The sequence below is a fragment of the Wyeomyia smithii genome, chromosome 1, assembly GCF_029784165.1.
Source record: "Wyeomyia smithii strain HCP4-BCI-WySm-NY-G18 chromosome 1, ASM2978416v1, whole genome shotgun sequence".
Classification (NCBI taxonomy): Eukaryota; Metazoa; Arthropoda; class Insecta; order Diptera; family Culicidae; genus Wyeomyia; species Wyeomyia smithii.
In genome coordinates, this window is record NC_073694.1 from 157,203,474 (window position 1) to 157,221,682 (window position 18,209).

Sequence of the window (18,209 nt, forward strand, 5' to 3'; positions counted from 1 at the left end):
ACAAACGAGTCATCTCTCAAACTTACAAATAACAAACTTCATAACAATTTGATAAACTGTTCAATAGTTTTGAAAATAAAAGAAAATCAAAGACTATTCAACACTATACCTGCTTTGATCAATATATATGGCCTCAACATGATTTAAATGTGGTATCGTACTATCTGAACGTTCCCGATATCGCTCGTGATTAAATTGTTCGAAATTAGGAGTCATTTCTTTTATTTCGGTATTTCTTAAGCACTAACATTACGTCAATTTTTATGTTTTATACTTTAATTACAACATCAATTTTTTAGAACCCAAATAGTGAATGTACCTTTGTTGGATTAAAGCATTCATGTAAATCTATTTTTACAAATAATCAGTTTGAATGAGAAAGGCTGAGTCTGACAGCTAGGTGGATTAATTAAGTTTTTTTTAGGAATTCTATCCTCACTATTATTGGGGCTTTTCTGATTATGAGAATTTTGTTTTTTTTTTAGTTTTGCCTTTTTCGCATTTTAGTTTTGACCTCCTGTTTTATCACTAGGATGCCTTTTCTGCATTTAGTTTTGACTACCAGAAGCATTTTTTAGTGCACAATGATCCAGAAACCGAATATAGGGAGGAATTTGGATCTGCCAGAGCTTGACAGAAATGTTTTAGAAAAGAAATCCTTTCACAGAGATGTTACATATGATTGGAGCAAACATAAAAAATATCTCTTGATTTCAATTTGAAGGGCACATTTGACTCTATTTAATGAAGAAATTTTGAAAAAAAATGTTTTTTTTTTATATTTGAGTAAATTTAAATTAAAAATATGACACAAATTACAATAATTTCATATTTTTTGCATGTAAAAGCACAGCGATTTATTTTCTTGGTACTTGTTCTGCAATCCAAAAATAATTACCTTTAATTTGGTCCTGTAAGATTAAAAATAGACTTATTTTCAAAGAGCACATTGAAAGTATACAAGCCAAGTGTATCAAATATACGAGATGTTTATATCCTCTCATTAACAGGAGTTCTAAACTTTGTTTAAAGAACAAACTTTTGATTTACAAACAAATTTTTAGACCAGCAATGCCTTATGCTATACCGATCTGGTCAAGTTGCTGTTCAAAAAGGAAGAAAACGCTCCAAAGGATTCAGAATAAAATTCTGAAAATGATTTTGAAGCGTCCTCCTTGGTTTGGTACACTCGAGTCACATAGACTTACTGGTGTTGAACCATTAGAAGCTATGTCAAATAAAAATACTAACAATTTTCGACAAAAATCGTTGCAATCCTCAATTGCTACGATAAGCTCTCTTAATAGCCAATAAGTTAGCAATTAAGTTAGTTGTAAGTTTACTTCCCCTTTTCTGACAAGTAGGTTTAAATCCCTATGAATGATAAGTCCTAATTGCGAAAGCAAACAAATCCTACCAATTGAAATTACAAATTTCTAACAGTGTTGAGAAGTCATCATTTGTGATTGGATACGCATTACTTACTAATATTTATCATGAATACTTAAGCTACTAACAAATCCCCCCCTTTGTCTCAAAAAAAAAGATTAAAAATTGATCAACTGGTACAAAAGCTATAAATTTTTGAAATAAAATTCATTGAATAAAACCGTTTTAACGGTCACCCTTTTACGGAGCTGGTCGCCCTGACGGCCCAACAAAAAAAAACGGGCTTGATTTTTAACGTTGGACTTTTGCTATATCGAAATTAGGCGCCTGAATTCGAAAATCTAGTAATTCAATCAAGGAAAAATGATCAGGTTTTGAGCGCTTATATGAGCCGTTGCGGAACAGAGTGGTCTAAAGACCATTTTTTTCGAAAATGAGTTTTTTGCATATACCGTATCTACTCAAGAAACTGAAGTTGGGAGATTAACGATTGTAATAATTAACTTTGTGAATGCACTTTCATTATTTTTTTAATTTAAGCTAAAAAAAAAATTCGAAAATAAACATCAATTTTTTTTAATAATATGAGGTGCGTATGTTCTCACTGCTTTTGCTTAACAAAAATGCAAATATATTTTGGTGCAATCGCTTATAAATGGCTTGGCAGATAACTCTTAATACGGAAGCAAGCTGTCCCTGCGTTTGACATGGATTCTCAACGACACATTTCACTATCCTGCGTCTTCGAAGGTTATTGGCCTTCCTTTACGCGGATAGTCATCAACCTCAAAATTACTGTCTTCAAAGCGCCGGAACTAATCACGGTACGTTGTTTTTCTGAGTGCAACATAGCCGTAAACTTTCTTTACTCTCGATGCGCTTCAGCTGCCGTTTTGTTTCAGTTGAATGAGGAGTCACACTTCCCACAAATGACGATTATGGCACAAAATCAGACATTTACATATGTCTCTGTTGGGTCTTCACGTTTTAGGTATATCAAAATTACTAAGCACTTACTGCTGACGCCATCTACTGACAAACAGCGAGAAATTAGTTTCTCAGTACATTTATTCTCTGTGTTTTCACCATTTTTGCAGTTTTTCGCGGTTTCTACTAGTCTATAATTTGCAATTTATTACATTGCATTTATTTTGTTTTGTTTTATTCTTTTATATTTGACTATCAATTTTGCCTTATTTTTCATTTCTGTATGGTCTCATTGTCGCATTGCCATTGCTCGTTTGCTTCCTTTTTCTTCAATTTCGGCCTTATTTTTACTTGTTCTTTGATGGTTTCCAATGATTTAGTGAGTTTTAGCTGACTTCTATTCTTTCATGGTTCCTCGGTTTGTGATCTTAACTTTCTTCCTCTTTTAACTGAACTTTTTTTAGTAATATAGTAATCACCCGATTATATCACACTCTGATGATGTTTGGGGTGATAAAATAGGGAAAGTGATAAAATCGGGAGAATTTTGTTTATTACGATTTTGTTATGGAAAATATTAAACCAATAATTTGATACGTAAAATCAGTGATCGGCGGATATGGTCAAGCGGATAAAACACGGCAAGCTTCAGTGGGCTGGCCATGTAGCGAGAATGCCGGATGAGCGTCAAGCGAAGGCTATATTTAGCAGGAATCCCGATAGAGGTCGTCGACTTCGGAGTAGACCCGCACTCGTTGGATGTGTGCTGTCGACGAGGATGTATGCGAAATAGGTGTGAGGGGCGATTGGAGGATAGCAGCCCAAGACCAAGGGACATGGCGACGTATTCTGGATTCGGCACTGGATCGATAATCGGTCTGTCGCCTTAAAAGTAAAGTAAGTAGTAAAATCAGTGATTTAAGTTACTACAAACAATCTAATCATATAAAAAAGCAGTTCTATCTGTCTGTCTGTCTCTCTGATCCTTATAGACGCGTAAATTGTTGTACCGCTTGGTGTAAAAATTTGTACGTAGCGGTTTTTGGGGCCGAAAAAAGCGATTAGAATAGTTCGAGATCCCTACCTCGTCTTGAAATGAGGCCTTGTTTATTCTATTAGACAAAACATAACAACGTTTTGCAAAAATTTGCATTTTTGGGTGGCTGATAACTTTGTAGGAGGTTTAAAAAATTCGAAAAAATCTGGGGAAAAGGTAAATCGAAAATTCGGATTTTTAGTGCTTTTTTAAAGAAAACATAATATGCCTCTTAAGTCGTAATATGCAAGAGACAGAAACATGAGCTCTTCGGCAAAATTTCTTGTTTTGAGATCACCTTAAACTTTGCTGAAGACACTATGGGTTTATCTTAATCTAAAGAGAAGTGAATATTTTATTTAACTTTTAGATAGATTGATCACCCATTTATCAACATCAAAAATGCGTTGTTCGATATCTTAAAAATTCTCCGATTATACATTATTGCTATACTTAACATTTGAATCACTATTTAATCAATCGAACGACAACGGCAATATAAAACACTGTGCAATGGTTGAGTTTTCAACATAAACTATATTTTAAATTATGTTATTCTACACAGAGTTGTGCAAGAGTACTAAAATATTGAATCTAACTAGAAAATCAGTTCATCCCGACATTTCTTTTTGATGAAATGTTATATGAGAAAAAATCGGGTGGAAAAGGTGATATAATCGGGGGCAGACAAATTCTGAGAGTGATATAATCGGGTGATTACAGTATTTCAATTTCTCTTCGAATTTTATTTATTTAAAAAAATTAAATACACAAGCGTGATAATATAACATAATTTACAAATATAATTTATAGCAGCGTACGAACAAACGAACAAAACTCCATAGCGACTGAAATGTATTCTTTTACCGCTTTTCATGCTAACAACAATGTCACGAACACAACATGTGATGATAACGCAATGAATTTCCGCCTCACTAGCGGTGTTTATCATTATATCTGACTAACAGAAATGAGGTATACCCATTTTAATACTATAGCAAATTATCATTACTACAATCTGAGATTTTCACTTTTACTGGCACACTAACCCTGAGCGATGTATAATTTTATCATTCCACTGCTTTTAAATAACCGACCTTGCGGTGTATTTCGAAGTAAAACGAAGGGTAAGTTCCCGACAACTTGACATTCACAATTCATCATTTCTTAAACTGATAAGCACCCATCCCGTGGGATGCGTGGGTGGAACACAAAATGCCGATGATGCTCCACTTGTCATGATTTTTACACACCCTACGGCGACTGTTTTTTCTTCTAGTTTTTGAATGATGTTGTCCTAGCTTTCATACATCAGTTGCACAAACCGTGACGGAATGCATTTGCCGTATGACGGTGACACTGGCGGGCGGTTGTCACTGTCAAGTGGATTGCACAATTTTACTTTTAGAGGTGTGATGGTTTATCTGGTTGTACACAAAATCGGAACTGTAAAAGTGCATACACAGCACGCGCTCATTCGAGAAGATATTGTGGATCAAAGTGTTTACAATCTGAGCATCCCCAGCCGGTGGAATTCTTTTCAATTTTCAACGAAAGATGTGACATCGTCGTAATGTACAGAGCCGGTTCCATCCGGCGGCCAGCATTAGTATGCCGTTCTCGCAGTGAGCATTCATATCACAGCTTATGAAATTCGATGTGAGTGTGTGTTTTTCTAAGCTGCAGCCGTTGGTCGGTCCGAGCCGCCAACCGACGGCGTCGTCCAATATTAGTTACATCAATCAACGGGGAGGAGCGGGTGAGAAAGTTGCCATAATGACACTGCAACAGCATGGGTCTATGTTTGGGCCAACAAGTGCCGAATTCTGGGTCAGTGTGTCTTGTGGATACTCAAAGGGAAAGCCGCTACCGTGGGCCGTACCACGGATCGAGACGCGTTACCTGCGGTTTGGCTCTCGTTCGCTTTGGATAATCTCGCTCTACTCAGCTGAGCTTTCGGTATGACGTTGCGCTTGTTAGCAGATTTGATGGAAAATCATCAACCAGCAACGAAAAATAAACGATTGTATTCAGTGATTCTGACAAGTGTTTCGGAGTTTTGGAGAAATATTCATATTTATACAGTCAATTAATTAACTAAACCTTTGTGCAGTTTTGCTGATTGATAAGCATCTGAGAAACTAACTTCAAATCATTGCATTCGACACCTCAAATGACGGACCTGCATAAGAAGCTTGATTTTTGTTAACATACATTATTACCTCTTCTCCTCTTGCTGATGTTAAAACTGTTGATAAACGCTCATAACGTCAGAAAACAACACAAACTGTCTCTCAAAAATGGATTCCACAATAAAAGACTGTAATGAGGGTGGCACCCAATCATAACCAGTGAATAATTTTACAGCAGGAAACGCCTGCAGATGACGCGACAAGAAAGGTAACCCATCCGGCAGATTTCATTGAACTTCGGCGAGGAGTCGTAAAAGAAAGTGTAACGAAGCGCAAACTCACTCGACGGAAGCTTCAGCGACAAATCACTCCGCAAAGTCGTTGGCTGCCTCGGTTATGCAATATTTCGCTCAAGCAGAACGGTGGATTTAACACACCTTTTTATATCCATAGGTGTCAGGTTTGATCAGCTGGGAAAATATTTTTCGTTTTGGTCCTCTTTTGAAACTGAAATTATCAGTCAAGCAGCAGTTCTCAGGATCCCTAAGTCTCCACTAAACCTTATTTTAAGTTGAATTCTACAATAGAATGATGATTATAGAAGATAGATAGATGATAGAAGTCTCTCCAGGTAACAGTTTTGTTTTAAAGTTTATTCTTGATACATAGTCTAGAATCCTGTTGATAGGAAAAAAAATTTTTGTTACTTATTGCACTTTAATTGAATGTTCTCAATGTGCTCCTTGAAAGTAATATTCTTATCATAAATTAGTCCTAGGTATTTAACTTGATCAGACCAAGACCATACCGTTTATCTTAATAACATGGTTTTAGGTGGGTTTGAGAAATTTAACTATCTTATGAAAAGAAATAAATAATTGTGGTTGTGATGCATTAGAAGAAATTTTCTATTTCTACAAATATGATAAAAATATATCTAGAATTTTTTTGCGGCCGATTGCATATGACATGAAGCCTTTCTCTTTCTAAGGATGGTTACAACCATTGTGAATCAGAAAGATCTGAAATAAAATATCTAATAAGATTGGATCCAAGATACTTCTTTGAGGTACACCAGCTCTAACAGGTAATCTATCGGATTTACCATTAAAATAGTTAATCTAAAAAGTGCGGTCAGTTGCTTTGTATAATTTTTGTGATGTAAAGAGAAAAACTGTCAATGTTCTAATATGCATATACTGCATATTTTATTAGGTATTACCTGGCTACTATTATATATGTTCGTATTATGTCGTGGGTCATTATGCACTAGCGATGCCACTATTAACCTTAATGTCGTAACGCTTGACAGAGCAGCATCAAAAATGATTTAGGGAAACATAATTCCATTTGTTTAATTTAATCACCGTTTTCCAAAACAAAGTAACATGAAACTCATTAGGCATCTAATCTCACTGCCGTCTATGTATTATTTCGCTCAGTCAGCATATGTAAGTAATTTACACTGCTAATATCGGTTGAAAAATCACCTTTTCTTCCTTCAAAAGAGGGCCGAGTTAAACTGCTGCCTGTTAGGCCTGACGTAGATTAGACGGATAAAGCCGGTGTTAAAGCGAAAAAAATTTCTTTTCAGCAGCCACAACAAGTGCCTCGGGTCAGCGGTGCTCCATGTTCGAAAAAGTGTGACCATTATTCCACGTGCGCATATGGAAGATGGCTCGATTTTATTGCAGGTCGCTCGCTCGCCGACCCGGTTGAAAATTTAATGCCGCTTGCTTCAGGTCTGACACTGTTTCACTGCTGTCTTATGTGACGAGGCGTTTATGTCCGCACTCTCGCGGCTACTCGAACGGATGAAAATCTGCGACGGGGCTACTGTAGCAAACCAAATGGGCCACTTAATCTTCGCTGCAGCGAACTGCACCGGGCTTGAGTCGATACGCGTGAACTCTTCACACCGGGAGTTCAACAAGCCACAGCCGCTGTGCAGCAGTGCGTAGCCGCTGGTGTTGGTGCGAGTGGGCCTCAAGATCTCTCGTGGTGCTACTCTCCTGCACCGACCGTCGACGATCTGATTGAGATCGTTTTCGATAAGGGTGCTTCTGCAGCTCGACAGACACCCCAAAAATCCTCAGCTGGAGCCAATAGATTACATTTGGATTTTTTTTTTGAAGCACATAATGAACGATAATTTATAAATTGGCTGAGGCAAATGATGAGTTCAATCCCGCAACGCGGTAATTATACAGAAAACTCATCAAAATTGGAGAAAGGGCATAAAACTTTTATTTCCATTTGATTTTTAATATAATCATTAATTGTTCAAATGTGATCTGAATGATAAAACAGATACCGAGATTTTAGTTTCACCGAACGAATGTGAAAGCGCGTTAAAAATAAACAAATTGCCACTATTAAGCAGTGGTAACCTCTCTGAACCAATTAGATTTACACCGGCGCTAGTATCAGTTACGGAAATTTTCGGTTTCTGTTTTTGCGCCTGCATCTATTTTGGTGCAGAGTACTTCGCGGTGATACTGTCCATTATGATTAATTTCCCGTCAATTTCGTCAATCGACATCGCTGATAGCGTGCGTGAAACGGATCCGTCCGTTCCGTCCCGGATGGTAGCACAACAACGTCGAAGTGAATTCGCCAGCACCTCCCTTCTCCTTCCATCGTCCATTATCGATATAGAGGGATGTGGCCTTCTAGTACATTCTGTTCTAAGTTTAGATTATGTCGTTTGTGACACTGATAGGCACCGATAGTAGCCAAGTTGGACCGTGGTGTTATCATCTAACATTGTTTTTTGAGTTTTAACGGCAATTGATAGAGATTGTTTATGTTTTAGGCTACGCGTTTCTTGATTAAGTGGCGTAAGTCATCATAATTTCAATCTTACATCTATCGCCATCTTTTCCATTTTGTTCACCATCATTTACTCATGTAGAGTTGTGAAACTTACACGTCGATTTTTAGCTTCTGAATTTTCTTCATTCAAAGCATCCATTGAGTAGTATATTTTTTTTTTCATTAATACCGTTATTCGATCACTATTCGCCAAACTTTTTGATATTTAAGTGGTACCGTTAGTTTTGAGATGATCGATAATTCGTAAAATATCAAATTTTTGCTTAGCAAACTCTAAGTTTCGTTGATTTCTTTAATTGACTAGAGAAATTTTAGACTCGTTCTTATTTATATTGTACCCTCAAAAAAAAAACTCCGTTTTGTGACACTTTACGTACTTTCCTCATGTTCTTGTGTAGTTGCTCACTATAGCGACGTTAGAATAACATTACTTTAACCGATTTAAATTAAAGAAGTTGTTTATAAGACACAGATCGCAAGGTTATCGTAGAATTACGACAGCCTGTCTTATGTCAATATATTTTTTCAATAAGTGCCGTTCTACTTTGATTTCATGCGATAAAATCCTCAAAACTGTCTGAGTTATAATTATTGGAATTAGACAATTTTCGTGACAATCTCGATGTTTTTGGTTTTTATATTTGCACCCCTATGTTGCCGTGAAACGTAATTTTACGCCAAAATCGTAAACTTGGTAATCAGTTATACAATGAAAATCAAATTTCTGCATGCGAGTTTTCATACGTGATTACTGAGAGTTAAACTTCCGGTAGGAGTGTCGAACAGGCAAAACAAAAAAATCGCAAACTAGGTAATGGCAAGGGAAAAGAAACATTTTCGATACCTGCGTCGTCCGCGGTCCAGAAAAAACAAGAACCCATTTCTATTTTTTTTGCATAGTTGTTACCGCTGTCATCAAGGACAAGTCATACACACACGCTACCGACACAGACCGATGTTATACTGAAAGCGAAGCTAAACTTTTTTATATATTTTCCCATTGTTGATATTATTCCTCACATGAGAAAGACGCGAATAGCATTGCTTCGCTTTCAGTATAAAATCAACCACACTCACAGTTATTAGCAGTAGCCAAATGACTGAAAGCAAATGCGACGCGACAGATTCGGACAAAATTATAAACGGACATGTTCAGTAATGCTGCACAGTGCTGCGATTCGCCGGTTGATTTGTCTGCTTTGGAACGGTGCGATCGAATGAGCCGCCTGCTCCGCCTAGCTGCGCTAAAATCAGCTACTGTTCTGTCGGTTGCAGGCGGAGCAATTTTTTTTAGTGAATCAACCGTCCTCTTGCTGCAGTAATCAGTCATACAATGAAGAATAAATTTCTGCATGCTAGCTTTTATACGTGACTACCTAAACTTCTTGTAAAATCCGTTGGAAATTGACTGAGTTTTGAGCATTCCAAAGTGGACACATTGCGTGTCGCTCTCGATGTTACCAGAATCCAAGCTTATTAAATGCAGACTTGTGTGCAGCTGGGGAAGCGAAAAATAAGGGAACCAAAAATATGATATAGACTTGTAAAATATACCGAATTTAGGCGAGTCATGAACTTCTTGTCTCCGGCATGGTATCTGACCAATCAAGCTACTGGGACGGTGGTGCTGTTCCACAATCTATATTCGTATCACATTCCACTGCCGACATATTATTCTATTGCTCACCCCTAATATTGTTCTTTTTTTGAGAATGTCTTTTTTTCTTAAATTCTTTTATTCTTGGGAAGGATTGACCAACACTGATCGATCCCAAGCAGCAAACATTGTTGCAATGAAGCAAATGCAACTCTCAAAGCAGCATTCCATGATTATAATAATTCGCATCCGTTACATTTTTCTACTTATAAATAACCGAAAAAGCGCAAGAGGTGGATCCAATATGCAACTAACAGTGCTATGTAAAATCATCATCAGCAACGATAACCGCTGTAGCATAGGAAGAAAAGAGAGGAGAAATAAAATTTATTTTGTTTACCTTTACTCTCTTATTACTCTTCGGTGATGGTGTCGCGAAGTTTCATATAACTACATACATTATAAAAAAACGCAAATATATCGAATTTTTTCTCTACTTACACTTCTGATAGGTATGTGATTCTACCTGCTATTAAAAATTTATTGTACAAAACATGTTTTACTAAGTAATTATTCACGCGCCTTTTACGAAATGTTGTGAAAAAATTTGTTATTCAAACTCGCCAAATTATAAACAATGTTTTGGAAAATGTTGAAAAAGTCAAGGTGCTCAGCCCTAAATAGAAAGATTATGTTATTTATAGCATTTTTGTAGAACATTTCGACTTTCTAAAAGGTCGTTTTCAGGTTGCCTAAACGTGATTTATTAAAAAATGACTTTTTTAAGCTACAAACCCACTTTTTTGCACTTTTTTCAATTCTGTTCGATTCCTACATTTTTTCGTACATTTTTTTATTTTTGTGGGGTTGTTTCTGAATATTTTGCCTGGTTTGGTTCAGCATTGTATTCAGTTTTTTGACTCCCAGAGCCCATCAAACATCACAAAAAAAATAATTTTTCTAATAATTTTTAGATAAATCCCTTCAAAACACAAATAAAAAAAAACTTTGAACAAGAACTGAAATTTTCATTGTAAAGCGGGATTAACCACGAAAATTTACATGAAAAAAGATACTTGATATCTTATCGAGGAGCTGAGATATTGGCATTTTTCTATGTGATGGAAAATTATGCATTTTAACAAATATGTTAGAGCGGGGGCCTAGTGTGGTTGGTAAGGTCTCCGCCAACCACGCTCGACGCCTGGGTTCGAATCCCACCGCCGACATAGGTGTCGATGGTTGTGAGGTGGCGTGATCCACTCACAACCAACCCAACTGGTCTAGATTCAGTCCTAGCTGACACCGGGAGATTTTCTGAGGCGAAAAATCTCTGGGATCACGCCTTCCATCGCATGAGGAAGTAAAGCCGTTGGCGCGGGTCGTGAGTTAGGGTCCTGGGTGTGGAGTCGCCTCCCTGGGCGTCGGTGATTGGCCACAACAGTGGCGGAACTAGACCGACGGAAAATAAGCGAGAATAAAAAAAAACAAATATGTTAAATAACTGTTTTATTTTAGGAGATAAAAAATAACAATGTTCAGAAAACAAATGTATTTTTGGAAGGTCGATAACTTAGTAGAAGGTTTCAAAATTTGGAAAAATCTGCGAAAAAAGTTAGAACGATAATTATGATTTTTCGTGCCTTCTAATAGAAAACTCAATGTAGCTCGTAATATGTAAGAGATAGAAACATGATGTCTTCGGCAAAGTTTCTTGTTTTAAGATAACCTAAAACTTTGTCGAAGACACCTTGCGTCTATCTCATTCTGAATAAAAAGTAAATTTTTTATCTCACTCACCCTTCTTTCTACATTAAAAAATGCATTTTTGAATATCCTGAAACTTCTCCGAACATACCTCATGGCTATAATCAACATTTCAATCACTATTTATGAAATTATACGCACAAACGGCAAAATAAAACACTGTGCAATGGAGATATTGAGCTTTAGTGGCATTTTTGACAAAATGCATAGTTTTCCATCACATGTAAAAACGCCGATATCTCAGCCCCCGATAAAATATCAAGGATCTTTTTTCATGTAAATTTTCGTCTTGAATTCCGCTTTGCAGTAAAAATGTCAGTTCTTGATCGTAAAAGCTTTTTATATGTGTTTTGAAGGGTTTTATCTGAAAATTATAAGGAAAATTCACTTTTTTGTGATGTTCAGTGGGCTCTGTGAGTCAAATAATTGAATGCGATGCTGAACCAAACCATGCACAATATTCAAAAACAGCCCCACAAAAATAAAAAAATATATGGAAAAATTTCGGAATCGAACAGATTTGAAAACAGTGCAAAAGAGTGGTTTTGTAGCTTGAAAAAGTCATTTTTTCATAAATCACGTTTGGGCAACCTGAAAACGACCTTTTAGAAAGTCGAATTTATTACCTCCTTTTTCATTTCTCTTAATTCAAAAAGTTATTAATGCTTAGCTAACATTGTAAAGTTCTCGTAGAGAAAAAATCAGATTTTAAGTGTATACATTTTTATAAAGTGTAACTAGTTCCCTTCAACTAATTCTCACATTGTTTTTATTCAACTAAAAATTTATGAACCACAATACTCAATTTTCTGGAAAAATACCTATGTAATTTTTTTTTAATGAAAACATTAATTTTGGTTGGAAGCAATCTTAACCCTCTAGTGCCCAAATTAATTTCTAGACGGACTTCGAAAAATCACCATAAAGCCTTATAAACATTTTTAAGTGCTTATTGAAACTTTTTAGAGGTTTGACGGAAGACCGTCTAAAGGCGGCACTGGGCACTAGAGGGTTAATCATTTCCTGTCTTTTATCGGGCGTGAAAAGACAAGTTAACTCCGAGTTCCACTCAACTGGGGAGATACGGGATACCGATAAGGAAACGCAGGACATTAACTTGATTGATTTATCGATCGATTAAGCGCACCGTAACCACCTGTGTGTGAATTTGAATGCTAGAATTAGCTGCCTTCCTGCGGAGGAACACAAATTCAAGTGCAAAGCATTATCCGCTCCGAGGCTATTATTCTGTGATGGATAGAGTAATTCCCGTCCGGATTTACGACACACGACGACGAGGGAGTATTTCGATATTTGTACTATCGTAATTGAGGTTGTCTCTCTTGGTGGTGGCACGCAAGGTTGTCACTGTGTGTCGTATCGCAGAAACATTTTAATCACCGTAATGATTTTCTGCGAAGAAGCCGAATCGAAACCAATTAGTGCTGGTTGTAGTGGCGGGGCCAATGCTTTTAATAACATACCTCAAACAATAGCAGTTCGATGCAGGCTGATTTGCATTTTTATGGTGACACTCTTTGCATACACGGGCATCTAAAACGCCCAATTATACTAGGCTTGTTTCGCCATGCACTGGAGATCAATACGAGAACTGCAGACAGTGGGGTGCTCGAATTCAGGGCATCACACGAACACGAATTTAGGAAACTTGTGGCAAGGCGATACTCGATGCCGAAGCTAATTGCTTCGTTAATTTGCTTTCCACACTCTGACTGGTGTGCTCCACGCTGGCTGGGGTTGCTTAAGAGAGCATGGAATGTGCCTTGTCGATTTTTGTTGTTTGTTAGCTGATCTCATTTGCCTACAGATGCACATTTAGGATAGAATTTCGTACTGCAGTTTGGTGTTTTTCGCAACAGAAATTTTAAACTGTTGAACAAGATACATAATAATTTTTGGGAAGTGAATGTTCACAGGAAACTACAATTCACTTTCTAGCTGTTAGGGGAGATAAGGAGAATGCAATGCCTAGAGCATGCGTATACCCAAAATTGCCGTGTTGGTCGTGCTGGTCGCCAATTAACTACGAAATGTACACTTTAGTTCAGAGCTCTACCGCTATCCCTGCACTTCGCGCTGCCGAAGAAAGTCGAAACGCACAACGGAAAAAATAATGAGAAAATGTATGAGAAAAACAAAATGGAAAATACAAATTAACAGCATATGCTCGGCAGCATAATATTACAATTGCTGCAGGCGTCTTTGTAGCTTTTTTTAATAAGAGAAATGCCCACCCAGGTATGATGGCATCAATCTTCTGTGCGTGGATAGACCGCAGATTCCACCACCGTTTAATTAATAAGCTCCAGTTGCTTGTGTAATCAAACTCGTCGACGAAATGTTTACTTACTAAGACAATTTTCAAGCGAAGGCATGAACAGAGTGAAATTTTTAAAATGATCAGCATTGTTGCAGTCTATTATTCGATTCATTTGACGCTCCTCATCCGAGAGCATAGTCCCGTGAAAGATTTTGGCTCTAGGATTGCGGCAACCGTTCGTGTCACGTTATTATAAAATTTAGAATCATTTTGTTAAAATATGAGTTTATATGCGCGCGTGAATGATCTGATTAGAATATTTCATTTCTTTATTTGCAGGTGACGCATCGTACGACCGGTGACGTAATGGTGCTAAAAATGAACCAATTGCGAGCAAATAGGCCCAACATGCTGCGGGAGGTTCAACTGCTGAATAAACTTTCGCATCCTAACATACTAAGGTAAGTGAAGTTGCAGACCGCATAACTTTCTCCGGAGATCTTTTTTCTGCATTGTTCAGATGGGGAAATATAAAAAAGTTGAGTCGTTTTGTTCTGAATTTTTACGTAGGACGACGTCTTACTTTAGTAGGGTGGCGTATTCTGAAAAAGTGTAACGAAAAAGTGTCACATATATTGCACATTAGCGCGGTAATGACATGTATGAAAAAAGTTACACCTTCGAATTTCGCTTAGAAGTAGAACTCAAAAGTTTAATCATCTCGAAAAAAGCCTCTATGAAAATTTCAACAAAATCAGACCTCAACAACACGTGCCTCAAAGCGGTCACAGTTACACTTTTTCGACTAATAAAGAAAAGCACAGGTTGTCGATATCTGAAAAAAAAATGATTCCAAATGTCTTAGAAATGCATGAATCGTCGAGATCTATTCGAGATAATATCATTATGTGGAAAAACCTAAAAAATTCAAATTTTTAAAGCTCTAAACTGTTCTTTTCAGGGCAAGCGATTAGTTTCCAACTTAATGAATTTTATCAAAAACCACATTTGAATCGATGCTAAGTTTATTTTAAATCATGGAGAAACACATACGAAAAACTTCTTCCAGTTTTTCTATACCAGCTCTAATTTCATACCACTGAACTCTTGATCTGATACGGAAGTGCAACTATTTTTAACGAAATAATCGAACACAATTTATGTTTCAATTCCTTCTACTATTATTTTTCCGTATTTTCATGCGGTGGAATCATTCTCTTCCGTGCAGTTGGTATACACAAATCGGCTATGAATTTGTGATCATCTGCTGTTGATTGTTAATATTTTTTATGAACAAACAAAACACAAAACGCTCCACAAATCGGCTCATTATTACTATCATCGTCCGGCTACTTTGCGAGTATTGTGCAGCAGTCTTTGCGGCTATTTTCACCAAACGATGCGCCTATTACCGTTCAAATCAGCCTCACCGTCGTAACTTACTGCAAGCGGTTCGGTGCGTATGAATGAACGGTCGGTCGGGGCTGTTGTTGGCATTCATCAATCAACAACAACACGCCAAATTTGCATCTGTTAAATAAGTAATTTACTGGGCGCGATGTTTTATCTCTCGCTCTTTTCGGGCAATTATAGCCACAATAAGCGAACTCGTGGCTGTATTGCAACGCTCGCGCTAGCCCCAGTTGGTACATTGTCCTAACGAACTTTTTAATATTCATCGAAATTTTCCATGCGATGACTGGGGTTCAACATAATGCGTCCCATTTTCTACTGTGCAAATTTGTTTTTTTTTCTGCAAACAATAATTGACTAAAAGTATGGCAATTAGGTTGAATTTAGTCTATTGCTGCTAAGCTCGCCAACAATGTATTTTATTTTGCGACAACATCTAATATTCATTACGACCATACAGATATTAAACAGCACAAAGTATTGTAATCGTATTAACACACCACGAGGACTCCTTGCGTGCGTAGCAAGTAGGTTGTAAGACATCTTCTCGCACTTTTTTCCATCATTCAAAGGCACTCCACAGACGAAAGGCGGAAACCGACCGCTCACTGGGACGGTCTGCTTGGTCACCTGCGTATTACACGATAACGTGTGCCGCGATGATCACCGCCGTACGTACGTTTCCGCTGCGGACGATTGATCGCGATCCGGGGGCCCATGGCAGCAAAGTGCCGCACCGCAAGCAGCAGATTCGTAACACACACGTACCCAAAGCAAATGCGAAAAAGTGGCGCTCGCCATTCGCACATACCTACGTGAACAACACCCAAAAGCAAGACCCACTCACTAATGGACTCGGAAGTATGTGCTGGATGCTTCAGCGGGTTCGATAGTGTTTCCTCGATGGGAAAGATTGCACATTTTGCTACTACACATTGCATGGCGATCAATGGAAGAAGGGTGATTGATTAAACGAGATTTGTGCCAAGTGCTTGCGCGAAACCCGATACTCGACTCGGTCGAACATTGCGCACACAAAGCGGCGGTACTTGAGATGCCAGCATCAGGTGGTCCCATTTTTTGATGATTTTCACTAAAATATAGGTAAAGCGCAGCTACACGCTGATTCTGGCTATCGTATAGCTTTGATTGGCGGCTTCGCTTTCGAGCTCTTGCTATCCAACTTTCGTTTGTTACCTTTAATGAACAGAAAGTATATAAATTTGATGAGAGTGTGATTTTAAATATAGGAGGCCCTCTTTCGACGTGAATACACGTCTCTATCTACGACACTAGTGTATTGTAGAGTCTCAACACGGATTTGTAAAGAAACGGGCAACAACTACGAATCTACGACGTTTACCAGTTTCCTTTAAACGAAATTGAGAACAGACAACAGATCGACACCATATATTTCGACTTCGCAAAAGCGTTTGACAAGTTGCCACATAATATTGCTATAGCTAAACTCAATTACATGGGTTTTCCATGCTGGATTACGGATTGGCTGCGCTCCTATTTGACAGAGCGAAATGCTTTCGTCAACGTCAACGGCTCGCATTCTCGCACCTTCTCCATCGCATCTGGCGTTCCACAAGGTAGTGTCCTACGTCCGCTCATATTTATATTATTCATCAACGATCTGTGCTCTCGTTTGAAATGTGAGGAATTGCTGTACGCTGACGATTTAAAAATTTATCGCATTGTGAAGACTCACCTCGAGTGTTATGTACTACAGACGGATATAAATGAGTTACAACGTTGGTGCCTTGAAAACGGGATGGAATTAAACATCGAAAAATGTAAATCCATAACATTTTCCCGCCGGCAAACTAGAATCGATTTCGATTACTCTATTGGAGTAAAGACCTTGCAACGTTTTGCTTCTATCTGAGATCTTGGAGTCATCGTTGATAGTAAACTCAAGTTCGACGAGCACATCTCTATCACAACCGCTAAAGCGTTCGCAACACTAGGATTTGTTCGACGTACCACCAAAGACTTCAACGACATTTATGCTCTCAAGGCGCTGTTTTGCTCGCTGGTTCGGAGCATTTTGGAATATGCGGTATGCGTGTGGTCGCCAGTTTATACAACGCAAATTATTCGACTAGAGAGAGTCCAGCGTTGCTTTATTCGATTTGCCCTTCGCCACTAGTCTTGGTCTGACCCAGCTAACCTGCCCAGTTATGAAAGCCGCTGTAAACTTATCGCCTTGGAGATGCTTAATTCCAGACGTACTAATTTGCAGAGGATTTTTGCGTTTGATCTGATTCAGAGGAATCTTGACAGTCCTTCATTGTTATGTAATGTATCGTTTTATGTCCCTACTTGACGATTGCGTGAGCGTGACTTATGTTTATTAGACGTCATAGACCTTCCTATGGTTTTAATAATCCTCTGGACAGATGTCTTCGTTCGTTTAACAGTGTCACTAGAGAATTCGATTTTAATATTCCTAAATGTATTTTTAAGAATAGAATTAGAGCCTTAGAATAATTTACAGTCTGTGGAACCTTTGTTATAACAAGTTCGAGACGCTGACAAATAAATAAATAAATAAATAAATTATCTATATTAACTTATCAGACACAGTAACATTGCAATGAAAGATTTTAGTCACCAATAATACTTATACTATTGAAAGTAATTTAACCATCATTATGTTTTTGAAAAGATAAAATGTCTATTTTAAAACAGATTCTAATCTTTGAAAAAGATTTTATATTAAATCGAAACGTCGGAAATAGAAAATATATTTTCGTTTTGATAATCAAATGACTGGAAAACCGAAAAAAGCAATTTTACTGATAAAATATCTAGCAATTTTAT

At 37.6% G+C, this 18,209-nt stretch overlaps 1 protein-coding gene across 1 annotated transcript in view; it reads left to right on the plus strand.

Annotated features, from left to right (window-relative positions):
• Nucleotides 1–18,209, plus strand: part of LOC129728570 (tyrosine-protein kinase ABL1) — a 222,078-nt gene that overhangs the window by 123,008 nt on the left and 80,861 nt on the right. Inside the window, exon 3 of the mRNA XM_055687020.1 lies at nucleotides 14,304–14,425. Coding sequence (XP_055542995.1) covers nucleotides 14,304–14,425 — 122 coding nt within the window. The remainder of the gene's footprint in view (nucleotides 1–14,303; nucleotides 14,426–18,209) is intronic.